At 52.2% G+C, this 24,570-nt stretch overlaps 9 protein-coding genes across 9 annotated transcripts; 3 read left to right on the top strand and 6 right to left on the bottom strand.

Annotated features, from left to right (window-relative positions):
• Positions 1–149: 149 nt before the first annotated feature.
• On the bottom strand, positions 150–3,764 carry BO72DRAFT_437688 (putative C6 transcription factor). The gene is made up of 4 exons (XM_040943357.1): positions 3,421–3,764; positions 2,395–3,310; positions 1,443–2,344; positions 150–1,376 (listed from the first exon to the last, which is right to left on the bottom strand). The coding sequence occupies exons 1-4, from the start codon at positions 3,641–3,643 to the stop codon at positions 628–630; spliced, it is 2,790 nt and encodes a 929-aa protein (XP_040797330.1). The 5' UTR covers positions 3,644–3,764; the 3' UTR covers positions 150–627.
• A 472-nt stretch (positions 3,765–4,236) lies between these two features.
• BO72DRAFT_412780 (lysine--tRNA ligase KRS1) lies at positions 4,237–6,355 on the bottom strand (the record flags this gene model as incomplete). Its single annotated transcript, XM_040942485.1, has 2 exons — positions 4,237–6,058; positions 6,140–6,355. The coding sequence occupies 2 exons, from the start codon at positions 6,353–6,355 to the stop codon at positions 4,397–4,399; spliced, it is 1,878 nt and encodes a 625-aa protein (XP_040797329.1). The 3' UTR covers positions 4,237–4,396.
• A 458-nt stretch (positions 6,356–6,813) lies between these two features.
• BO72DRAFT_451846 (putative dynamin GTPase) lies at positions 6,814–9,924 on the bottom strand. Its single transcript, XM_040945592.1, has 4 exons — positions 9,590–9,924; positions 7,429–9,533; positions 7,231–7,372; positions 6,814–7,177 (listed from the first exon to the last, which is right to left on the bottom strand). Exons 1-4 carry the CDS (start codon positions 9,606–9,608, stop codon positions 6,960–6,962), a joined length of 2,484 nt encoding a protein of 827 aa, XP_040797328.1. The 5' UTR covers positions 9,609–9,924; the 3' UTR covers positions 6,814–6,959.
• A 428-nt stretch (positions 9,925–10,352) lies between these two features.
• Positions 10,353–11,000, bottom strand: BO72DRAFT_489066 (uncharacterized protein; the record flags this gene model as incomplete). The annotated part of the gene is made up of 3 exons (XM_040948068.1): positions 10,353–10,413; positions 10,475–10,605; positions 10,716–11,000. The coding sequence occupies 3 exons, from the start codon at positions 10,998–11,000 to the stop codon at positions 10,353–10,355; spliced, it is 477 nt and encodes a 158-aa protein (XP_040797327.1).
• A 953-nt stretch (positions 11,001–11,953) lies between these two features.
• On the top strand, positions 11,954–13,968 carry BO72DRAFT_451845 (mannose-1-phosphate guanylyltransferase). Its single transcript, XM_040945591.1, has 4 exons — positions 11,954–12,191; positions 12,258–12,314; positions 12,439–13,608; positions 13,683–13,968. The coding sequence occupies exons 1-4, from the start codon at positions 12,132–12,134 to the stop codon at positions 13,707–13,709; spliced, it is 1,314 nt and encodes a 437-aa protein (XP_040797326.1). The 5' UTR covers positions 11,954–12,131; the 3' UTR covers positions 13,710–13,968.
• Positions 13,969–14,537: 569 nt separating this feature from the next.
• On the bottom strand, positions 14,538–15,799 carry BO72DRAFT_245326 (uncharacterized protein). Its single transcript, XM_040939966.1, has 2 exons — positions 15,538–15,799; positions 14,538–15,454 (listed from the first exon to the last, which is right to left on the bottom strand). The coding sequence occupies exons 1-2, from the start codon at positions 15,700–15,702 to the stop codon at positions 14,684–14,686; spliced, it is 936 nt and encodes a 311-aa protein (XP_040797325.1). The 5' UTR covers positions 15,703–15,799; the 3' UTR covers positions 14,538–14,683.
• A 396-nt stretch (positions 15,800–16,195) lies between these two features.
• On the top strand, positions 16,196–18,236 carry BO72DRAFT_489063 (putative oxidoreductase, FAD-binding; the record flags this gene model as incomplete). Its single annotated transcript, XM_040948067.1, has 2 exons — positions 16,196–16,864; positions 16,906–18,236. The coding sequence occupies exons 1-2, from the start codon at positions 16,372–16,374 to the stop codon at positions 18,234–18,236; spliced, it is 1,824 nt and encodes a 607-aa protein (XP_040797324.1). The 5' UTR covers positions 16,196–16,371.
• Positions 18,237–18,462: 226 nt separating this feature from the next.
• BO72DRAFT_451842 (uncharacterized protein) lies at positions 18,463–19,805 on the top strand. The gene is made up of 3 exons (XM_040945590.1): positions 18,463–18,690; positions 18,777–19,205; positions 19,343–19,805. Exons 1-3 carry the CDS (start codon positions 18,675–18,677, stop codon positions 19,618–19,620), a joined length of 723 nt encoding a protein of 240 aa, XP_040797323.1. The 5' UTR covers positions 18,463–18,674; the 3' UTR covers positions 19,621–19,805.
• BO72DRAFT_480309 (uncharacterized protein) lies at positions 19,789–24,474 on the bottom strand (the record flags this gene model as incomplete). The annotated part of the gene is made up of 6 exons (XM_040947626.1): positions 24,209–24,474; positions 23,999–24,152; positions 22,961–23,946; positions 22,482–22,709; positions 21,228–22,351; positions 19,789–21,146 (listed from the first exon to the last, which is right to left on the bottom strand). The coding sequence occupies exons 1-6, from the start codon at positions 24,295–24,297 to the stop codon at positions 19,789–19,791; spliced, it is 3,939 nt and encodes a 1,312-aa protein (XP_040797322.1). The 5' UTR covers positions 24,298–24,474.
• Positions 24,475–24,570: the final 96 nt, after the last annotated feature.

Genomic DNA, 24,570 nt, shown 5'->3' with positions numbered 1-24,570 from the left:
TTTCTGGCTTTTTTCGCCGGGAAAACGTGACTTGTCCCCCCCCCCCCCGCCCCCAATCACGTGCCGATAACCAGCCCGGAATCTCCCTTCCAAAACATTGTCCAAGCCAGTCCGAACCCAGTCTGTGAGTGGCGAGTCGGGAAGACGAGGAGGAAAATATGCTTCCCAACTGACAGGAATTCCATCAAAGTTTTCTTCCTCTCCTCTTGTCCTTGCGTGCTTTTCTTAGAGTCAAAGGCCCGAGCGCTTTGTCTGGCCGACTCATCCGGGCTTTGTGTCTCACTGACGCCATGCTGATGATAACAGATCCATGTCGGTTGTTGCCAGCGAGTGTGCTATACAATCTTCCTTTGTGTTATCTACCTTACAACAGGCTGGAGATGTGCACTACATTTGCCATATTTAGCCTTAGAAAGCTCCACGTCAAGTTAACGCAATACGTCGCTCAGCCTATGCATAGCGTTGAGAGCTTTCCGTTCATACTTCACAACCATGGAGGCACCACATATCTGCGGCATATTTGAATCAACAAAGTCAACTCGCTAAGCAAGATAATGCATGATAAAGTTTGGTTTTTTCAGTACATGGTACAGTAAGTGGGTCCAGCCTCAAGATAGATGGCATCAACTACGATGGCAAGTTCCAGATGAAGTTCAACGCTCCTCCTCCATAAGCAGGAAATTGCCCACAACTATTGATTCCAAAGGGTGCCATCGACGGATCAAACGGTAGGGAAAGCCAATCATCCCCGGCGATATCGTTGAGCTGGGGAAACAGGCTCACGTCCGCCAGGCTCTGCGACACAGGGGTCTCGGCCATGGGAGCAGGGTTGTCGCTTTCTGTGCTCTGTTGAGGAACCATTGAGTTGCGAGTCGTGGTTCCATGACTGTTCTTGGCAGATTTGGAAGATGCAAGCAGGTTTCGACGCAGGCGCGACACGTGCATCTCCAGCAATTCGGCGTATCGGGTGCTCAGGTGAATATCGTCAAGAGCATTCGACTTCAGCACCTGTACGCAGCGCTCCAGTATCTCTAGTGATTCGCGCAGTCTTGCTGGACGAGTGCCTAGACTTAGAGCTTTCATCAGAAAGATAGAGGAGCTGGTGATTCTTAAGAAGATTCGGACCGGAGAGAACCGCAGAGCTCCCGAGTCACCAAGTTCGATGACCTTCTGCAGGATCTGACAGCATCCATCAATCACTTCCTGAATATAGTTGTAGTCAATGGGATCGATATGCATAGCACGGACTTCTTCCACGTTCGAGTCGTTGTCCGCAACTATGCGCTCCACAACTGCCTGCATCCCCACTGAGTGCGTGTAGACCCGCACGAAGTTGTATTCAATGAAGAGGATGTCGTAGAAATGTTTGCTAAGCACTGCACCATAGATCAATCAGCATATCATGGCAAAGACTGTTTTCGCAGTAGCCAGGGAACACATACCGTCATGCCGAAGATGCTGCTCCTTCCATTTCTGCAGAAGAGGGCAGAAGTGGTCCAGCAAGTCGATATAACGCCCACTGTGCAGCTGCTGCCTCGCGAACGTTATCGAAGGGAAGAACATATCCGTCACATTCTTGGCCAATTTTGTGAGATCCATCCAAGAGTCCATCAACGCCAACCATTCATCTTCTGAATGGCTCACATCCCTAGTCGTCTGCCGACCGAGTATTGTATGATTCAAGCTCTGCGGCATGAGTGAAACACATCCAATCCGCCAAGCCAGCTGATTGATGTAGACGTACAGAAGGCGCTGCACTCGAAGCCTGCGCAGTTTGATTTGATCATTGGAGATGAAACCCTCATATAATGACGCATAGTCGCATTTCTTATCATCGAGTTCGAAGATCCCCAACTCGTGTGCTAGCGACAGCGCGGATCCCAGTAACATCCAGGACATCTGATCCGATCTTCTGGCAGGCTCGACCATGTCTTCCAGCCATCGGTTTGACGACGAATCATCTTGATTCTGGGGCTCAGGGACCAGAACCAAGTCTGAGTCCCACCCGTCACTTTCAGGGGGAAAGTGCAATGATCGGGGATGCCATTCCGACATCAAGAGCAGTGCTTCAATGGTCCCGATGCTTCTATTTTTCGCATGCGACGATCTTTCCTGCCCGAATACCAGTCGCATCACGAGATGTTGGCAATGCTGCCAGAGACGGTGGTGAATAAAGAAGTTCCGGGACTCGCCTCCAGCACCGGGCAACACATGATACCGAGACGATAGCATCAATATAGCGCAACACAAAGCCGGATCACAAGTAATTAGATGTTGGTGATTACCATGATCGGCATAAAAGTTGGTCAAGATCGGGGATAGAGGAACCATGTTCTTGAAAAACCTGCAAGCGTCAAGATATGTTTATAACAAGGTCGAAGTAGATTTACGTACAAGTCAATCAAGGTTACCGCTTCTCTTGAAGTGAACCATCCCATTCTGACGAATCGGCAGGTCTCCCAGACCTTGAGCACATCTTCCGATGCAGGTGAAAGCTGTACCGGGCGCTTCGCCTTGGCCAAGGCTTCTGTAGGGTACTTGAACTGTGGCGGGTTTGTGGCACTGTTGTCCACGGCTCTGCCATGCGAGGCATTATCCTGTATAGTTTGTGATTGCGACTGAAACTCATTGGCCATGTTCTCCTGGCTGTGGGCTACGGCGGCCTCAAAAAGGATATTCAAAGCGTCATTCCCACTCGAGACCACGGTCCGCATCATTGAATTCGCCAGATTCGACGTTGCTGGGTGCTGGCTCGAGCGTGTCTCAGTGTCATAAGAGTGGTGGAAGCTTCTGTCACCATCTGCATGGTTACTATTTTCACCACCTGGACGCTGGTCTACCCCTTGCGGCATGCTATCCGGCAATTTCCGTGTTCGGGATGCGTATAAATCAGGAACAGAAGAGTGGTGCGATCTCCTAGTATCGTGTTGTGGTTCAGTGCCTTCGCTACCTACTCTTTCGTCAAAAACTTGTAAGACATCCTCTGGCACGCTTCGACGCCGAGTCCGTCGGATATCAAAGAGTTGAGACTGAAGTGAGCTGTTACTTCTACCAGTAGTGCTGTTGTCCATGGTACGGTCACCAAACACCTGGAGCACATCATGAGTAAGATCGCGGCGCCCAGTCCGTTTTTCAGAAGTGTGATTCGTATGCGATCCCCCGCTTTCATCCTCAGGCATGCTGCCATTACCAAAGGGGCTGTCAGCGCCGACGTTTAAAACGTCGTCGGGTAGCTCCCGGTCCTGTCTAGTATAGTCCGACAACCTGCGACGTGTACTCGGCGACGGCATGGGTGCATCTTCCGAAAGACCTATTGAAAGGAGTCAACATCAGGTTCTGAAGCATTGCCTTATACAAAGAAACCAAGCACAAGCAGAGACGGCAATAGATGCACCAGCACCAGCATAGCGGAAGACCTACCGCGTTTATTGCTTCTTTCCCACGCCCGCTTCTCACTGAAGATGCACTCCCTCTGTTCCCTTCGACATTTCGCGCAGGGAGGCCCTATCGGAAAGCCATCCTGGTCGGTTCCGAGGTTGCATTTGGCCTTGCGTTGCCGACACGAGAGACAGGCCTTGTAGGTCCGTTGGTAGGTCCGCGTCGGAGTGTCGCCGTAGCGGGCGGACGGCCTCCTGACTTCCATGATGGGTGGAGTTCCAGCTCAACCAATAACATCGCAGAAACAAGTCAAAATTCCGACCCAAGAATTTGGCAGCAAGGCCGCAATCGTAGAATGCGGGAGCCTGGGAATCAGCCCAGATGGGTACCGAACGACTTGCGCGTGGAAGAGAGAGAAACGCAACGAGGGGGGGGGGACCGGAGCGGAGACCAGGAGGGTAAACGGAAATAGCCGTCGTTTCCCGCTCCCTTGGCGGAGAAGGGAAACATCCGGCGCGAAGCTTCAGTTTGTAAGTGGCCTGTAACTCATACCTTCTCCAATAAGGCAATTTCCCTAAGCACTAATGCTCAGAGCCATAATTTAGGACATTAGACATTCATTGATTTGTCCGCACAGGATGTATCTGGTACTTGGCAGCCCTCATTGGAGGGGAGACAAGATAGACAAAGGTAAAGAAGCTCGACACAGCTTCGAGATACGGGAAGGTTTATGCAGATTCCTTGATTAGACGTGCAGCTCGATGCATCAGCACTGTAATATTTTCACAAAACGCAGGGATGGGATGGCATGACAACAAAGATTAACAGCAAGTTAATACTACTTGTGATTTCTAGCCTGGGAAACCGAAAACATGCATTTCATATTCATCTAATTTTGTAGGAGACTGAAGACCCATTATAATCTGTCCTGATTTATAATTCAATGAATTCTTCATCGACATCCCAGAAACCCATGCAACACGTCATCATCAGCTTGACTATCGTCCGAAATTATTCATCAAAGTGCGTTTATTTGTGGGCTGGCTTTGATTAGTTCAGGGATCTCTCTGACTGTGGATGAAAATGACTTACGGATACCCTCCTCAGGCTGGGGTTCAATGCCGACAACTTCGGCGGCGTTCTTGGTCTCAGCGGCAGTCTTGTCGTCCTTCATGAATGGGAAGGCCAGGACTTCCTTGATGCTGTAGTTGTCCGTCAAGAACATGACCAGACGGTCGATACCCATACCCCAACCACCGGTGGGAGGCAGACCGTACTCCAGGCTGGTACAGAAGTTCTCGTCAATGAGCTGGGCCTCGTCATCACCCTGGTCCTTCTGGCGGGCCTGCTCCTCGAAGCGGAGACGCTGGTCGAAGGGGTCGTTCAACTCGGTGTAGGCGTTGACAATCTCCTTCTTGCAGACGAAAGCCTCGAAACGCTCACACAGACCGACGTTCTCGCGGTGGTACTTGGCCAGAGGAGACATCATCTGCGGGTGGCCAGTGATGAAAGTGGGGTTGACACAGGTCTCCTCAATGAACTCGCCAACCAGCTTGTCGAGCATACGGGCGTTGGTCATGGGGGGAGAGCACTCAACACCGGTCTTCTTGAGGATGCGCTTGAGGAACTCGTTGGTCTCAGCGGTGTGAAGCTGGTCACCAGCAGGGAACTTCTCGCCGGTGGCTTCCTCCAGAGCGGGGATCATCTCCACACGGCGCCAGGGAGCCTTCCAGTTCACGTTGTAGACCTCACCAGACTGGGTGTGGAAAGTGGTCTCGTAGCCTCCAGTGACGTGCTTGACCAAGCCAGAGACAAGCTCTTCGGTCAAGTTCATGACATCGTGGACATCGGCATAGGCCCAGTAGAATTCGCAAGTGGTGAATTCGGGGTTGTGGGTCAAATCAATACCCTCGTTACGGAACTGACGACCCAGTTCGTAGACACGCTCCAGACCACCAACGATCAACATCTTCAGGTACAGTTCGGGGGCAACACGCATGAACAGGTTCATGTCCAGGTCGTTGTGGTGAGTGATGAAAGGCTTGGCGGTGGCACCACCGGCAATGGCGTTCATCATGGGGGTCTCGACCTCGACGAAATCGCGGCTGTCAAAGTAGTTGCGAACGTAGGAGACAATCTTGGCGCGAGTGAGGAAGACGTTGCGGGAGCGGTCGTTCATGATGAGATCCAGGTAGCGCTGGCGGTAACGCTGCTCCTTGTCCTGCAGACCGAAGTGCTCGGAGGGGATGGCGTGCAAGCAGGGGGCGAGGAGAACAACCTCTGAGGCGAAGATGGACAGCTCACCATCCTCACGGTTCTTGGGGTTACTGCGACCGGGGAAACCGACAATACCAACAATGTCACCACGGCGAAGGTGCTCGTGCTGGGCCTCGAAGGAGGCGTCGCCGGCAATGTTCTGAGCCTGGCACACAACCTGCACCTTGACACCCTCGGCACGGATATCGTAGAAGATCAGCTTGGAACCGGACGCGCGCTTGGTGAAGATACGACCAGCAATGCGGACGGTGACATCGGGCTTCTGCTCGCCCTTGGCGAGACCCTCATACTCCTTGAGGTACTTCCGGAGATCATCGGTGACCTGGAACTTGTGGGGGTAGGGGTCGGGCTGCTTGGTCTCGCGAAGCTTGTTGATTCTCTTGCTGCGAATCTCGAAATATTGCTATAATTGTTCAAGTTATCGGATATAATTAGCAAGTATTGCGCGACGGCATGACTCAGGTGATGGCGGGGTACGACTTACGTTGGGGGTGAGGTTGGCCTCATCGTCTTCAGCAGAGGTCTTCTTGACAGGCTTGGGAGGAGCAGCAGCCTCACGCTCCTTCTTCTTGGCCTCCTTCTCGCGCTGCTTCTGGCGTCTCTTGAGTTCGGACTTGGAGACCTTCTCTCCGGTGACCTCGTCGAGGATAAGGTTGGCCAACGAGGCCTCAGCCTGTTGGACGGCAGTGTTGTCGGCCATGATGAATCAGTGAGGCTTAAAGTACCGCAACAGGGACTTAGACTCCTCTATGACAAATGAAAGACGTTTAGAGAGAAGGAGGGGAAAGGAGATGACACACGGAGCAGCGGGTTTGGTGGGTTGGAAGTCGGCGAGAGAGAATTTTGGGCGGGAGACAAGGCGTGCGATGGTGATTGGGTAGGGAGGGGCAGCTCCCCCACGCCCGCCCCTCCTTCGATTCAATCATGGATGACTCAATAATTTCACGCCCGGCGGCTTGTCGGGCTATTGCTGCCTCAGGCGAAGAAGAAATGCTGCCTCTGCACGAGATCACATGTTAAGAGTTGAGAATTACAGAAACACGGAGTAGCATCCCAATCTTGAATATTTTGGTTACTTCAGATCTTCGTTCTGTAAACTAGTATAGTGTACAATCCGATCCCAACGCTATCAATCCTTATCATTGGCAGGCAGGGCTTAGGGCTTAGGGCATGCGGATGGGGTTTTGATCTATCGCTCTCTCTTTCTATAATCGCGTACCCCGCCTTTCACCCTTCAACCCACCCCAAGTTTCTTGTCTCTGGCTCTAATCAATTGTCCCGATCAATCGTCTGCATATAGACTCTCACACAGACGTATCCATACTCGAAGCGAAAGGTGCCCAATCGTCCTGAAGTTGGGACTTGACCGTCATATTGTCGTACACGTCTTCGGGCTCGTCCTTCTTGGCAGCCGACAGCCATGTCTGCGCCTTGACAATCTTCTCCTTCTCGCGTCGGAGAACCAGTCGGCGATGTTGGCGCTCTGGCTCCTCTGCCATGAGATCGCAGCATCTCTCAAACACTAGGCAGGGAACGTTAGCAGTTGCCCCGTTCGAAACCATAAACAACACTCACTGTCATGATCGTTGATATGTAGCTCGCGTTGAACTTCTTCGATCAATTGACCGCGGCACTTGGAGAAGAGCTTTGTATGGGTGCTCTGGCAGATCAAGTCGACGAAACGAGAGCTCGCAACATCATAGTAACCTCGCGCATACTGAAGGAGAGGGCATTTAGCCACGTAATCGTAGATCCCCATGAATCTCAACCTACCGCCATGATTCTCATTTCCGGGAGGTACTGATCCGGACCAAGTGCTGCCTCCAACTCCTGTGGCTTCTCCATCATGCTACTGAGTTCCTTCTCACGGCGAATATCCCCCTGTGGGTATCTGCCAATACGGTCTTGGTACAAAGCGTAGCGATTGCTGTTCCGAGCGCGTACGAGAACACCAAACCCATCGTTCTTGGCCTGCTCTAGCGCTATTCCGTTCATCGTAAAAGGATTGTTATGTTCCATCTCATATACTTCTTCTGCCCAGTTGATGTGCTGCTGGTGAAGCTTCTGTAAGAATTGCTCCACAATTCGGCGTATTTCGCGATAGAGGTTAGTCCGCTGATACTGCACAAAGACCTCATCAACTTGCTCCAGCAGTATCCTTTTCACTAGATTATGGCTTTCATCCAAGAAAATGGTCAATGGCGCTTTCCAGTGTTTCACGCTCCGCTGATTCAGTATTTCGATTGCTTTTGGATCGATTTGGTCTGGAAGACACCCTCGCGTGGCAGCTTCGTTGCATTCCCGAATTTCTTCCCAGGTGAAATTCTTGATATCGCGACGGACCTTATCAAATGGCCTAAAACTGTCTAAGTCCGGTGTAAATCTCCTCTTGGCATCCGGTGTATCGCCGTGGTTCAAGGCCTTGCGCTTTGCTGGAGTTGCGGGAGGGGGGTGGACTTCAGTGACTTCGCTGTCTGAGTCATCAGCCTTCTGACTGTACATCGCTTTCTCACGCTCCTCGGCTTGAGAGAATATCTTGATACTTGGCCGGGTCTCTCTCAGCACCTTTTTGAAGTCGATTGCTAGATGAGACCACATCTTCAGCAGCGGATAGTCAACCGAGCCGCCGTCCATATGCGCCTGCACGCGCTCCCTGAAATTGTTCAGCATCTGACACAGAATGAATGGACTGCTCGCCGAAGGAGGATCCGGCAGGGTTTGGAGCTCAGCATCGATACGTTGAGATTTGGCTTCAATCTGTTCGATGACCTTAGGAAGACAACCTTGAATTTGGTCCAGTAGAAGGCTTGAGAGTGCTGTCTGCAACTTTCTGGTTCCAAACTTCTCTTGATATGCGACAAGTTCTGTTGCCCACGGCTCTGAAGCAAAGAACGCATCCTCTTCACCACGCGCTTGAGCATGCTGGATCGTGGGGTCTGGATTGTTGCGGATCACATAGTAGCCGTGTCCAAGCTTGAATTTGTCTCCTTCCAAAATCTCCAGCCATTGAACGTATGACTCCCCGGATTGGATTCGATCGGGCTTTGTAAGCACCCCCAAAGTTCTCGCCTTTGCACCTTTTACCTCCCTCATGAGGCGAGCAGCACTCGAGTTGGTCGCATCATTTGTCATCGGCAAGGTCAACAGCACGATGCAGTTCGCTTGAGTAATGTATTCTTTAACAAGATTCTCGACCATAGCAACCAGATATCTGTCCCTTTCGTGCTCGGCCTGGCTTATAACACCAGGTAGATCGTAAAATGACAAACTTGGGAAGCCAGGAGCGGAAATATCGAGTCGCACTACATTGGGTGAGAACTTGGCCTGACAATAATTCTCATCGGTTTCAAAATTCTGCCCAGGAATGTACTCAGCTGTCGGTCTTCCTGGGTTCAGGATAGCCAGTTGGGCCCATCGGATCGCCTCTTCGACATCATCTCTATCGCTCAAGGTAATGAACAGCTCGTCCTCTTGATCCTGAACATGCCAAGGGCCGAAAGGATGTGACTTCTTAGACACTTTATCAACTCTTTGACTCGTGTCATAAAAGTATTTCCTCGACAGGTATACACGGCACGTCCAAGGTTGGTCGGGATCGCTTTCAGTGAGATTAATCTCCATCGGGCACCGAGTACAGGTTCCTGCCGCGCGTGGGACTTTAATCTCGCTCATACCCTCGATAAGAGAGCTCTTGCCCGCACTCTGATCGCCTATAACGCAGATTCTGGGGAGAGCAATCTGGCTGTCTTCAATACCGAGGTGCCGCAGATCTTGGATCTTCTTCACCAGAGTCTTCATGTCGTGAGTGATGATATTGATCGAGTCATTTTTCAATGCCGATGGACGAGACATCTCGGCCGACTTTGCTCGGATCACGGCTTGGGGATGTGAGTCAGAAGTGAAGCCCAGTTTGATAGAAGAATCTGGCACTTACTCGATAAATGCTCCGCCATTTTGACAGACGATGGCTGGATCAAAGGTGATGTTGACACGGAGATGGCACGAAGTTGAACCGAGATAGGGGAGAGTGAGAGGCTGTAGGAAGCTGTAGGTATGGGCGCTTCACATAGAAGAAGAAAAAGAGGTAAACTTCGACAAGAAAATCCCCCACCCCAGGGTGAGTAACAATTTGTATGGGCGATAATCTAGAGAAGAAGATGAAGAGGAGAGGGAGGAGAAAATGATTGGAAATGAGATCCAAAAGTAGGCAGATTTATACCGAGGGGATGTGGAAGGGAAGTTGACAAAGCAACACCGGTAGTATATTATTCTGTTACACACACAGAGGGCCGTAAACGACACATTCACTTAGAGTGGTAGAGATACAGGTGGCTGTGGAGTTGATAGATCAACTTACAGCCCTGCAGTAACCCTTACCAAACTCTTTAGTGCTAGCGGCACTACGACCATTCACTGAAAAGCTGTCAGTGACATGCCGTTTCCATTACATCCAGATATAATCAGCTTGAACAGACGAGGTATCCTCTAAAACATCTGCTAAGCATCCACCATCTTGGGACAAATCTACGAGTACTCTCATGTTCGCTCATGACATCATTGGACATCTTGATTCTATGCTAAGCCGAGATCAGCCCTTTCTAAAGTTCGTACAAGCGCAGAGCTGGAGCTGAAGCCGAAGCAGCTTGGTAGATTAAAGAATGGACTTCTGGTAACGTAACTAAGGTATGGATTCATCACTATTCCTCCTCTTCTTCGTCATCCAGATTATAGTCCATATTCTCGTCTTCGCTCTTCGGGCTGAAAAATTTGATGGCACGCCGACAAGCAAAACGCGGAATAAGCCCTGCCATCCACTCACAGAGTAGATCCGTATCTACCGAGTCTTTGAGATACGTCAAGATTTGGGAAGCTATCATGCAGTGCCAATGGGATCATGTCACTAGCATAGATATAAGGCACGGGATCTTGGTCAGGGGTGGGAAATAGGCGCTGTTGAACAATATTCAGGATTAGTTATCACCACTGCTACTGCAAGTACGTAGGACAACTTACAGTACGGCTACCGCGTAGTCGTGGCTTAGAGTGCATCAGTCCCAAACCTCAATGTCAGCTGAAATGGTACCGATCCAATCTTCAACTTGGATGTGTTCTAAAACTTCATATTCAGTAAACGGCTCGGGCGTCACAGACGCATCGTGGGCGCTATTCTCCAAGTATGTGGCATTGTTTGGTTTCCCCAGGTCGTTGCCGAAGCGCAAGAGAAGTCTAGCAGCGCGGTCTCGAAAACCTGGATCTGTGTGTGAGGTGCGAGAATTCAGATCTTCTTCGATCTTGACCAGAATAGCCAGTTGCGCAGGCTGATAATGCTCGAAGTATTGGAGCATATCTCGGTGAAGATCTTCTCGCGATTCTGAAAATCCGACTTCCAGCACGATTGGATTATAGATCGTATGATTACTTCTAGAAAGCAGTTCTTTGAAAGGAGACAAGCTTCAGCAATGCTCAAGGTGCATGGATGAATGAAAATTTATATGTTTGGAGAGGAAATCCTTTTCAGAGAAAACCTCACATGATGGTGGATACTGTAAGGCAGAGATATGGTGGATGGTGTGAGAGAGAGATGGTGGGTGGTGGGAGATGGAGACGGGAAGGAAGAAGGAAGGTAGGAGGAGGGGGGAGGAGCCACTACTTATACAGCAGTCTTGACCAGGGGCTCATTACCAAGGTGATGAATATCTTGTGTGCCAGGGAATGCTTTTGGATCGTGTGAATAGGGTCTTATCATCGTGATTAAGCCCTGTAAGGGCAATGAGACAGTGATATATTGAATACATTCAGTGACTGCTTCTAACAATACCTCTAAAAGGTGACCAGTGTTACGCTTGATAATCCTTTTTGTGTTGTAGTTTAGGAATTCCATCCAATGCCAGGCCATCAGCCTTTGGAAGCACGTATGCTGATGAATCCCCGAAGTCTCTGCAACAGTATCTAATTTGAAATCCCAAGAATAGGCTTATTAGGCTTATTAGTACTACAGAGAGAGCATACTCAGAACATGCCATAGTCACTATTTTAATATACTAGTAGTATACTTGAAGTGCAGTGCAGTGCTCTATACTGTAGGTAGAATAGGCCCACCTGGGGCAGGGTCGACCGAAAGCGGTGAAGTTCCCCCTTTCCAAACCATGGATCCTCTTCCTCCGCAGCGCTAAGACGGTAAGGTAAGGTACCACTGACCCGACCAGGCTGGCAGCCTCCAGCTGAAGGTCGTATCTACTACGTAGGTAGTCTAGCTGCCCGGCGGGCGGTGGGCCTTCTTTGTCGTCCTCCTCCTCGTCGACTAGTCTAGTTCACTGTCTTACTACTAGTTAGTTAGTCCCCATCGCCCCTCTCAAGTCTCTCCTAAAGCTGCTGGCTGCTTAAATCTTTCTGCTTCAGCTTCTCAGACCTCGTCCTTCATCCTCTTTTACTCCTCCGCCTCCTTTTTCGTTTGTTAAACTCCCCTCGTCGCTTCAATGCTTCAAGTACCTGTTCGGGAGCACTCCAACGTGGCCTCCACCAAGGCCGTGATCTTGGTAGGCGGCATTGGAAATTTGTCTCCTTTCACACAGCTCACTAATGACCTCGCTACTCGATTTTAGGTCGGTGGTCCGTCCAGAGGAACTCGGTTCAGGCCTCTGTCTCTCGATGTGCCTAAGGTCGGTTGCTGCCCCTCCTTCGTCCTTGAAACTATTCCCCTCCAACCCCTCCCTCCCGCTTGCGGATTGCACCCCCCTCCCCGGCGCCTACGCACGGTTGCTTACCATTTGATCTACCATACAGCCCTTATTCGAAGTCGCCGGACACCCCATTATTCATCACTGCTTGAAAGCCCTTGCGAAGATCCCCGATATTCGCGAAGTTATCCTCGTCGGTTACTATGACGAAACGGTCTTCCGTGATTTTATCAAGGACTCCGCCAAGGAGTTCCCTCAGTTTAAGATTCAATACCTGCGCGAATACACGGCTCTGGGTACCGCCGGTGGTCTCTACCACTTCCGCGATGCCATTCTCAAGGGAAAGCCCGAGCGCTTCTTCGTCCTGAACGCCGATGTCTGCTGCTCATTCCCGCTCGGGGAGATGCTCAAGCTGTTCGAGGAGAAGGATGCCGAGGCCGTCATTCTCGGAACCCGGGTCAACAACGATGCTGCCACCAACTTCGGTTGCATCGTGTCCGATGCGCACACCAAGCGCGTGCTGCACTACGTCGAGAAACCCGAGTCGCACATCTCCAACCTCATCAACTGCGGTGTCTACCTCTTCGCCACCGAATGCATCTTCCCCTCAATCCGCAGCGCCATCAAGCGTCGCACCACCCGGCCCCGCCTGCTCTCATACCCTTCGTCTGAGAACCTGGAATCCTCGTTCGTCGCGGCCGAGGACGACGCTGAGAAGAGCGAAGTCCTCCGTCTCGAACAGGACATCCTGTCCGATCTGGCCGACAGCAACCGCTTCTTCGTCCACGAGACCAAGGACTTCTGGCGCCAGATCAAGACCGCCGGGTCCGCGGTTCCCGCGAATGCTTTGTACCTCCAAAAGGCCTTCCAGGCTCAGTCCGAAGAGCTCACCCCACCTTCCGCCTCCATTGTGCCCCCCGTTTACATCCACCCCTCTGCCACCGTCGACCCCACCGCCAAGCTCGGCCCCAACGTCTCCATCGGACCCCGTGTTGTCGTGGGCGCTGGTGCTCGTATCAAGGATTCGATTGTGCTGGAAGATGCCGAGATTAAGCACGACGCTTGCGTGCTGCACTCGATCATCGGCTGGAGCGGTCGCGTTGGCGCCTGGGCCCGTGTGGAGGGTACGCCAGTCCCGATGGCCAGCCACTCGACTAGCATCATCAAGCACGGCGTCAAGGTTCAGAGCATCACCATCCTGGGCAAGGAGTGTGCTGTGGGCGATGAGGTGCGCGTCCAGAACTGTGTCTGTCTGCCTTACAAGGAACTGAAGCGCGTACGTATCCTCCTCTCCATCTCTCCCTCTCACTCGTCTTCTAAATAGGAGCGCAAGCTAACTCAGCACTGCAGGACGTCGCCAACGAAGTTATTATGTAGAAAGTCGGCCCTGCGCTTGAAAATCTGGAACGTAACGTGTGAACGGATTTTGTCTCAGATGCTTTCATGAAATGCTTCTCCTATCGCTGCCACGCTCTTCTTGGTTACACTTTATTGATCGATTGATTTCTCTTTCCTGGCCTTCGATTGCGGACTTCTTATCTCGCTTCAGCAAATTCTTTAGAGCTAGTGTTCATGCTTAGAATGAACGGGGCATGGGTATGGATTGTATGCCCGCCACAAAAAAATTACAAATTAATAACTTAATATCGTTCCAAATCGCGGGTCCGTGTTTAGATAGTAATAGAAAAGGCAACATGTAGATAGATGTCTTCTGTGGTGAGTACATGTGCTGAAATCAACACCGGAAAATGTTCCTAGAAAACGCCGGTCTGCACAACAAAAACTTCCTATCTATATCCTGCAATACAAATCATCCTCCAGAGTCTAGGTAGAACCTGCCTGGATAGGAATATGTACCAGACCGAGGCGAGATTATGCATCGTGACATATAGCACCTGGTTGGAAGGAATCGTCGCCTCAGAGTCCGATCCCGGCTGAAACGCAGTAAGTGAAGATGTTCCATTACTGCCCGGTTGATGGCTGATTTGATTTGGGTCAAGTGTGGTAGGGAGGTGGTCTCGAAGACCACCGGCCTCTTCACCGACCGCCGATGCGACATTACGGCGTACTCGATGAGATGGACACGTGCACCAATGTATGCTGAACAGGCGCCGTGAATCACGACGACTTATCTCGGGCCATTTGAGTGGTTTGGAATTTTCAATTCAAAGAATGATAGATCATGTACAATGCGAGATCGTAACGCGTCAAATCCGTAATATAACAGTGTAAGAGCTCTTACAGAAGCGCTTCGCATTCTGAGGCTGCTTCGAATTCTAGCGAGCGCCTACTTCCAAGAACACAAGCTCTTCAGGCCACAGAAGGCAGAGGAAACGAATTTCAATCGCCATCTAGCGGTACGCCCCGGCATCATACCCCGTCTGCTCCGCGGGACGGGTATAGCCCATGGTGGACGCCGAAGCTCCATACGCGCTGAACCGCACCCGCGGCATGGGGTGTTGCGCCCCGAGATCTCCCGCCGCCGCAGCGTCGCCATACTGTTCCACCTCGCGAGCGTGGTCGTGCTCTGCTGCGGCGCCGGCGTGGTTTCCCAGCCCGCCATACGACGGCGGCGGGGACATATACTGGCCCGACATGTCGGGCGGTGGTGCATCGTGATAGGCCTCCTGGCCGGCGGGGTACCCGTAGGGCCCCTGCTGCGCGGGATGCGGCTGGGCGTACAGGTCGTCCGGGTGGTAGGGGCCCACGCCGCCGGACATGACGCTGCTCCCGCGGTTGTGCATCTTGTAGTCGTTGAGGGCGGCGTTGCTGGCCATGGGGTCGTATTCGCCCAGGCGGGTCTGGCGTCGGCGGACGATCACATCGAGGACGACGGCGGCGATGTGGGCGGCGGTCGCGAGGATGGTGAACGCGAAGAGCGCCTTGTAGATGCGGCACACGTTGATGCCGGTTGAGGTGCCCCAGTAAGTGGTCGTGCAGCTGGTGAGGATGGTGTGCGCGAGACTGTAGCTCAGGAGGCCGAGAGAGATGAGCCAGAGAACTAGGAGGATGGAATTGGTGGTTAGGGAGAGGCGTGGGGAGAGGCCATAGAAGCAGTGGGTCAGCGTCGTGAGAATGTAGTTGAGAAGGGTCAGGACGGTGGCGATTAGGAGCTGTTTTATCTTCGAGTTAATTCGGTGTCTGTGTGTCTGTGTGTCTGGCTGGAATCGGGCGTGAATCCGGGGAAGGAGAAGCAGGGACTTACGACCAGGAAGGCCCACGGAAGCTTGTAGCCATGGCTGTGTAGGTTGGTGATGAAGACAGCAAGAATGATGCCTACGATAAAGGTCGAAATGAGACCCGTTGCGCGGATAATGTGGAAGGGTATCGCTGGGTAGTGGGATGGTTTGACAGATGCGGTGGTGCGCATAGTGGGCGGTGGTTATCGGAGGATGTTTCCAATCGCGGTGGGGAGTGGTTTATCAGTAAGTGTTGAATTCCGATCGATAAGCAGTAAACAGATGATCAGACAACGATACTGTGGGATAATGACAGAGGGGATGGTAGAGAGACAAATGCTCTTGAACCTGCAAGAGGAGAGAATTGAATTCAGGTCATCACAATTCAACAAAGTGGGAAAACAAAAAGAAACAGGAAGGCAGGAAGTGCGAGTGCGAGAGCAAGAAACACAACAATGCAACGCCTCGCTGGGCCGATCACTTTTACACTGCCTGGGCAGGCTCCACAACCACGGCTGTTGCTAAAGAAAGCAGCGGGAAGAGGAGAAGATGACGAACCCAGCCGCGTTTGGCCTGTGGAGTAGGAGGAGTAGGAGTAGTTAGGCATGGCACGTGTCTCGCTTACTTCATCCAGTTCTAGATGCTCTCTTTCTCTCTCTCGTATTATCGCGGCATGGTTACTACACCATACTTACTGACTGACACCATCGTTGCTGATTAATTCCCTAAACCTTCGCACATACCTATAACACTCCCCATAAAACCAGCAGTGCCCTCACAACCAGCACCGATGCCCTCTTTTCTCCTAGCTAACTTATATGTTGACTGTGCGACATCAGTCGCCAAGCTACTAAACAATCATGACCTCCATACTTGCAGGTTCCATGCCCTGGCATGAGGGTGAGCAGAAAATGCACAATTTGCTTCACGTTCCCCCACGAGATAACCCCACAGTTCCAAGCCTCACCTATAATGCTGGCTATCTACTGCCACGCACTCCACTTTTGGCTATTGGGACTATTGATTCCGAAGGACGCCTCTGGACAAGCATCTGGGGCGGCGAGAAAGGATTCGCTAGACCTACTTCGCAAACCACGGTCGAACTGACCACACCTGTCGACAGGAGACATGATCCCGTCGCTGAAATACTGCTGGGACCACCGGAAGGCGACTTGGCGGATTCCACGCGCGGCGGAAAACTGATGTCTGGATTAGTCTTCGATCTGGAAAATCGGAAGAGAGTGAAGCTTCACGGCAGGTCGATTGCGGGGTCGTTGGAAAGTCCCAGCGCAGTGTCAGGTTTGGATCAGGTGGGATTCGCTCACCTGACGTTGCACATTGATGCAAGTCTCGGTGAGTAGATATTATTCCATAACATCAGGCATGCGGCACAGCTGACGAATCAGGAAACTGTCCAAAGTATATGAATAAGAAGCAGATCATTCCTGCCCTTCCAAATCCGAAGCTGGTGTCAAGCTCGCCTCAACTGACCCCGGCGGCTGTAGACCTTCTCAATCGTGCTGACTGCCTGTTTGTCTCTTCGGCTCATGGTACAATTGACATGGACACAAACATCCGTGGAGGTCCTCCTGGATTTGTGCGACTGGTGTCTAACGGGCCACGTGGGGCTGTATTTGCTTATCCAGAATACTCAGGTAATCGACTATACCAGACTCTAGGCAATCTCCAGACCAATCCTCGATCAGGATACGTCTTCCCAGACTTTGACACGGGAAATGCGTTATACGTGACCGGGGAAGCGCGGATCCTGGTAGGCCAAGATGCAGCACGGGTGCTTCCGCGGTCAAATCTGGCAGTCGTGGTCACCGTCACAGCTGCGCGATATGTGGAAAAGTCCCTCTCCTTCCGCGGTATCGCCGGGGAGCCGTCTCCATACAATCCTCCGGTGCGATATCTGGCGACAGAAAAGGTCAGTGCGGCCGATCTCAAGGAAGATAGCTCTATCACAGCAACTCTTATCCGGAAAGAGATTCTTACTCCAGCCATTGCTCGTTTCCGATTCCGCATCTCCGATCCAGTCAAACTTGGAAAGTGGATTCCAGGGCAGTACGCGACATTCTCGTTCTGGGATGAGCTGAATCTCGGCTACAGCCACATGCGAGACGATGACCCGAGCAGCCTCAATGACGATTATGTCAGGACGTTCACTATCTCATCTTATCCAGGCGAGGGAATCTCTACACCAGAGTTCGAAATAACAGCCAGGAAGCACGGTAATGTGACTCGCTATCTTTGGGGAGTCAATGAACGAGCCGGCCTTGAGGTCCCTCTCAAAGGGGTTGGGGGAGAATTCCAGATAAACTCAGCGGGAAATGAGATCCTGCCTTTCATAGCAGGTGGCATTGGGATAACGCCTGTGCTTGCCCAGCTCCCCGGTCTGGATCTTAGTCGGCTACGACTATTGTGGTCTATATCAATCAGCGACGTGGGTTTGGTGTGGGATACGTTCAAGCGGTTTCCGGCGCTGCCCAGATCGACGTCTTTGTTTCTCACCGGGTCTGACCCGGAGGACGAGCTCATCAAGCGGCAGTATGAGGTTGTCGTCTCCTCTGGAGCACAGATTTCACGACGCAGGATAGACACAGATGATTTGGATCTGTCATTGGCCGAGACATGGTATTTCTGCGGCAGTTCGGCTTTGAAAAGCTCTGTTTTGAAATGGCTCACTGGTAAGAACGTAGTATATGAGGACTTTAACTACTAACGCGATCATACTATTAGTTTACTTATATAGTTAAGGATTGCATCTATTTACCCTTCTCATGCTCTACATCGGAAATCTTAGCAGTTCATAGTTTGTAAAGCACCTAGTAGCCAGTAAAGACCGAGATTCCGCCCGATCGGAATCTCCGCCGCCGAGCGGCAACGCGTTATCGGCTGCTGCCTCCGCATCTCATCTCCGCCGCCGCCATTTAAGTAGCGTACCTTATCGAGCTCTTTTCTCTCAACCTCACCAACCTGCCGCAGAAGCGTTCAGACGCCAACGTCACCGCAGTCTCTACCACCATTCTCCCCCACGAAAACCCTTCCAATCTATATTCCCCACTCCAACCAACCATTCATCCATCCCAAACCCATCGCACCGCAACACAAACCCCTCACCACAGCCCCTCGAGCTCCCCGAGCTCCCACAGCTCCCATCATGTCTACCTACGAAGGTACCATCCTCCTACCCCCGCTATCCCCCTCAAACCCAAACCCAATCAACCCCCCCAGTTCAAGTCCAACTAACCCTCCCAAAAAGTGGAACACAACACCACCGACCCTTCCTCAACCTCCACCACCACCACAGGAGGAACAATAACAACAACCACAACAACCACAACGCACCCGCGCCGCCCCGACCTCTCCAGCTTCTTCGCCACCCTCTCCGAAATCACCCCGGATGAATCGCACAGCACCCACCGGCCGCACGCCGTGCCCGTCCCGCGCGACATCAGCGCAGCCTTCTACACGCTCGCCGAAGCGTTGAACGTGATGCGCCGCGACGGGGGCGGGGGCGGAACCATCGCCGCGGCGGCGGCAGGTGGGATCCCCAGCTTCGGGCCGGAGGATACGGATGCCGACGTCAGCGGGGGCAGCGAGCTGCTGACGGAGATGATTGCGTCGTTGTTGCAGTCGGCGGAGCGGCCGCCCAAGGAGGTGGAGGGGGTGAGTGAGGAGTTTTGCGATGGTATGTATTCCGGTTTTCATTCTCTTGCGGCGGGGTGGGGTGAAAAGGGTGGTTAGGGGGGCGGGGTATTTCGTGTTTGCGGAATACAAGCAGAAATGGGTTTTGTTTTGGCTGATAATGTATGGTTTCTCGTGTAGTGCTCGATCGCGTGCCCAAGACATCCTTGAACTCGTCGCAGGTCTGTCCGATTTGCAATAACCCCTTCTTGGAGGATCAGTACCCCCTTGTCGTGCGGTTGCCGTGTCATCCGACGCATCTGTTTGATTTGGAGTGCGTGCGGCCGTGGTTGAGGTTGCGGGGAACGTGTCCGCTCGATCGCACGGATTTCGCCAAGCAGGAGAGGGACAAGGCGGAGGCCAGGCGGAAGCCGGCGGTGGATGATGAGGAGGAGGAGTGGGATGGCATGTATGGTTAGGTTTACAGATACGTGCTGAATAATAGGGCATGATGTTGCGGAACTATGCCTTTGAACCGCAAAGCTTGCTGTTGAATTTGCATAGAGACGTTTCATTCATGAACTACTATTTTTGTTTCTAAGTCTATCATGTCAGGAAGAATAGCGTAGCTAAGCTATAATCCTAGATCAAAGCTCCTCTTTGGGTCGAAGAGCCAACTTGCCCGCTTTGTCGATGATAGCCTCCAGGCCACTCCTCTCCAGGACCCCGTTGTCATCCTTGACCACCTCGCGCGCTTCCAACTCCTCGACCATCTTCTGATTCTCGCGGTTACCTTCCAACAAGAACTTCAGACACATCACGGCATGCTCCTTGATGTAGGGGTTGTGAGCATCAAAGTTGGTGCAGGACAGGATGGTTTCCACACCGCCATAGCGCCGGATTTGGTCCTGGACCTCGGGACACTTCCACACCAAAGACGAGAGAACAAGCACCACCAGCTTCTTCAGATTGCGCCACTCAAACTCCGACGGGTCCTCCGTGATGGGCGGCGACTCTGCTCTCGATCCCGGCCCAGCATCAACGGGGTCGGGGTCACCGGGGTCATATGGTCTCTCGACTGCTACCGGCCCGGAACCCGAGCTAGATTGGTGGTCCCGGGAAGGGCTGTTGCGTCCTCCCAGAGTAAGAGAATTCAGCTGGCCCTTGGGGATGCTGGCCTCAAGCTCCTTGATCAACGTCACCAAGTCATAGACGATCTCCCACTTGACAAGCAGGTTTTTCCAGTCGTTGTTCTCGGTCAGCACAGCGAAGAACTCCAAGAACTGATAGACACCTTCGTAGACCCGCTCCATATCCCACAAGTTCAGAGGGAAGTCCTCCGGTAAAGCCCTTCCGGCGCGAATCTGTCCCTGCAAGTAGATCAAAGCGCAAGTCTCGGGAATGATGTTGCCCCGGAAAATGGTGAAAATGTATCGAACGGTAAGGATGTCGACTCGGGACAAAGGGGCCGGGCTCTTGGTTGCGGTATGTTGAGAAGTACCGGTGACTGATGCTGGAGAATACTTAGCTCGGAAAATGTGTGTAAGAATCTTGACCACGACTGCCTGCGCAGGAGAAATGATGTCCTTGGGCTGGCCGAAATCAGAGTATGCGTGCGACATAAGACCGTTCTTGAGAACCGCATCCATGATCTGAACCATCATCTTGAAGTAGAGCTCGTCATCAGGAAGATCCCAGGCAGCAATGAAAATCAACAACTCTCTCAACAGGTTGCGACCAGTCTCCTGCGTGAGTAGGATGTGGCATCGCAAAGCCTGCATATTCCGCGACCCCGTCCTTTCTCCGCCCTTCAAGCCGAAACTGTCAACAATACCGGCTTGGATGATCATCGGAAGCGCTTCGATCTCTGCGGGTCCAAGCACAAGCGGTATATCCGTCAACAGGCCGCGTTGTTGGTCTCCTGGACGGCCGCGGTAATCGTCGTCATCTTCATCGTCATCCTCCTCTTCCTCCTCTTCCTCCTCCTCCTCCTCCATGCTTCCGTCTGCAACAGCCTCCAGGCTGCGCGAGTCGTCATCACCAACTGTGCCCGCATCCCCAGTATCGTAGTCCTGATCTCCATCACCACCGATCTGGGAGCTCTCTTGCAGGCGCGCCATCAACTCATCCTTCGCTTCCTGTAGAGTTTCGGCCGCAGACTGGGCAGACCGGGGCATACTCATATCTTCCTCCATGACAACTGCATCACCAGCCGAAAGCGCCCCGTATTCGCTAAGGTCGGGGAGATCGGTCCAACAAACGCGTGGGAAACCAGCTGTTAGGCTCCGATCTATCGTCACAATCGCCTTCTTGCGAGGAGGCTCATCTTCTGGCAGGGCTGGCGGAAGGTCCTTGGCTCTATCCTGGAGATCAGACCACCCATCTACCTTGGCTCCGAGAATAGCAGTCAAAGCTGCGCGAATCTCCTTGACCTGCTCCGGATCTTTGCCCATCTCCTGTATGGCGGTCAGATCGCGCCCTAGCAGCTTCTCCATGTGGTCCTTGATGTTTGCTAGAAGCAGCATGGCCGCCTCCTCTTTGATCGTCGCGGGTTCCCGGGGGAAATTAGAAATCGTCTCCAGAAGCAAGTCCTCCGCAGTCTGATCGTAGAGAGCCCGGATTGGGGGGTTGACTATCCGCTCCCCGGTTTTGACAATCGGCGCCATTCCTTCAGGCTGAGCAAAGGCCGGATCAAGCGGCTCCCGGGGCTGAATGATGTTCGAATCTCCCGTGGAATGGTATCCGAAGAGGTCCAGCCACAAAACCATCTTCCGCTGCTCGTTGTGCATGATGAAATTGTGCATGAACTGCAGACACGTAATCAGGAGGCGCTTGTAGAGGTTGACGACTTTCTGCCAGCGCTCCTCGTTCCGTGCGTTCGTTTCGCCATCAAATCCCCGCGCGGTGACTCTGACACAGGTGTCCACCAGGGCTAGAATCCTCTGATCAAAGCCTTTCTCCGCCGCCATATTTTGGGCCTTCTTCGTGGTGGCAAGGAGATTGCGGGCGATGGTACACAAGTCATTCAGGCGCTCGATATCCTTGACAAGTGAGAAGTAGTTGTAGGCTATGAGGTTGGAGGAAGAGTGGTCGTAGTTGGCGGTCGGAGGGCTTTTCCAGGCGAACGACTGGGACTCGAGAACGGGGATCGCCTTGGTCAAAACATCTGTGAAGCCTTGCCAGATGTCCGGTGACAGGCCGAGATTATGTCTATCGAGGGGAGCTCAATCAGTCGGCCGGTCAACAACACGGTCTTTGTGCGGGGAACAGTGCAAGCGTGGGGCTGCAGAACACGAAATGGGTTTCAAGGAATAGTAGGGGAAATGCTTCAGCAACACACCTGACATCGCTTTCTTGGTGTGTCTTGTAAAGAATCTGCTTGCCCGCAGAGAGCATGTGTTCAAGACGTTTGTCATCAATCATACCCCGGGTCTCATAGTGGCTCAAGGTCCCCGTCAGAATAACCTTTAGCATAAGCTCTGCAGGAGTGCACTTGGGCTTCATCTCCGCTGCTGCCCGGTCAGCCATCTTGGGCGCGAAGTTAAGGATACTGTTTGGTTTTGAGCAGCTGGACTTTGCGAATTGATTGTTGCGGGGAAGAAGAAGAAGAAGTCCAACTAAGTGCGGGCGGAGAAGGAAAGAACTTTGGAATAATTACTCGTAGAATAACACCCGCTGAGGGGGAATTTTTCCGGCTCCGGAACCATCCCGCCGCGGCGCCGCCGACTGACTGCCTATTCGGGACGATTCATGTACAATCATGGATTCACATCACTACTAAATAATGTAGTATATACAGAGCCCATACCTTTTCATGACATCTTGGCTCGAATGGAGAGCCCGAAAACATGGCGCAAGTTGTTCCAGAACCCCAGGTCATAGATATTCTCAACCTCCCGCATACTATGTACCAAACTCCACCGCGGGTCGATAGGAGCATCTCGGTCGCTGGGCTGCGATATTTCGTTCGAATCTGGAGATAACAGGTGTCCTTCCTTTGGAGCCTCCCCATCCGTGAGTGCAAGGACCTGTTCGCTGCTCATGGGCCAGTCTGTGGGTGACCCCTGGTACTCTGCGAGCAAGGGCGAATTGCCATATATCACGTCCTTGGTCGATCTATATACATAGCCGTCGGCAACGTCCTCCTTCCAATCCGACCACTTGGAGCTTTCATTGGTGGTCATACCGGCCCAAATCAGATAGGAATGGTATACGAGAAAGGCCCCCGCCAAAGGGGCTGTCATCGTCATCAACAGGGTTGTCGCGCCAATGCGAACATCGGCAGCGATCACCACGGCCCAGATGTTGAAGAAGGTCGTCCAGCTCTGTCGCGTGTGTCGCAAAGGATTGTCAGGAGGAACCAGTTTGTCGTAGGTCTGGTACAGCAGAGTGTATCCGAGGCACGAGCCATAAGTCAGCATGACGCATAACGATACTATCAGCGACAGGAAGTAGTGATAGTTGTGCAACCCAACGCAGTTCATCAACCATACACAATGATGGTCGTGTCGGGAAACACATGCTTTGCAAGTGCTGCAGTGCTTGCTTCTCGCCGGCTTGAGGAACCGGCATGTGCTGCAGCGGTGTCCTGGATGGAAGATGACCCTATCGTACGGATAGCGTTCCAACTCCTCAGCGTGATTTTTGGGGGTAATGAAAGACTTAGTGGTTATGCTCGCATATAAGAAGTAGTAAGGGAGTGCTACAACGAGCGGTATCCATACATGGTGGGCCGGAGAGATTCTGGCCCAAGCGGCTGGAATGAACATGCACTGGCCTGCTACCAGAAGTGAGGCAAAGAATATCTAAGTTCAGTCAGCAGGGAGGCGAGCTTGACTTCTGATTCATGCGACGAACCAGAACAAGCGGATGATTCTCATTGAGAACATAGTTGCCAGCCTGGCTGCAGCAAGAGAAAAGCCGGCCGCTGAACAGTATTTCATCGACTTTTGCAAATCCTCTAGGGATGTGTATCCAAAGAACTCTGTGAAGGAACCCAATTGGAGTTTTGCTACAAGCATGCATCAGTCGCAGTTCACTGCATTCGAGGACCAATACATAGCTTACCGAAATGCAGGTAGTCTTCCAAACAGGGCGACAAATACAAAGCCTGAAATTCCAAGGATGGCCAGCGCTATGGTCCGTAGCAATCCCATCTTGCTCCGAGTCGAACCAGCTTGGGGGGTCCGATTTTGAGTCGCAATCAGATTCCAACTATGTACAGCATAGGTACTGCTAGCTTGGAGTAATATATCATTGAGCTGACATGAGTAAATAATTCGATCATGAATTCAGACACCCCGTCGTATTTCGCCTCATAAGATAATGGGAAGGCTGCAGTGCCATAAGAGATGAATCCCCGGTTGTTGCCCACCGGCCGTTTAACATGCCGGGCACGTGACCGTATTTTCCCCCAAAGATAACTTACA

This window comes from Aspergillus fijiensis (assembly GCF_003184825.1).
Source record: "Aspergillus fijiensis CBS 313.89 unplaced genomic scaffold BO72scaffold_61, whole genome shotgun sequence".
NCBI classification, from domain to species: domain Eukaryota; kingdom Fungi; phylum Ascomycota; class Eurotiomycetes; order Eurotiales; family Aspergillaceae; genus Aspergillus; species Aspergillus fijiensis.
The sequence above is the reverse complement of the archived record's forward strand: the minus strand, read 5'-3'. Positions and strand labels throughout refer to the sequence as shown.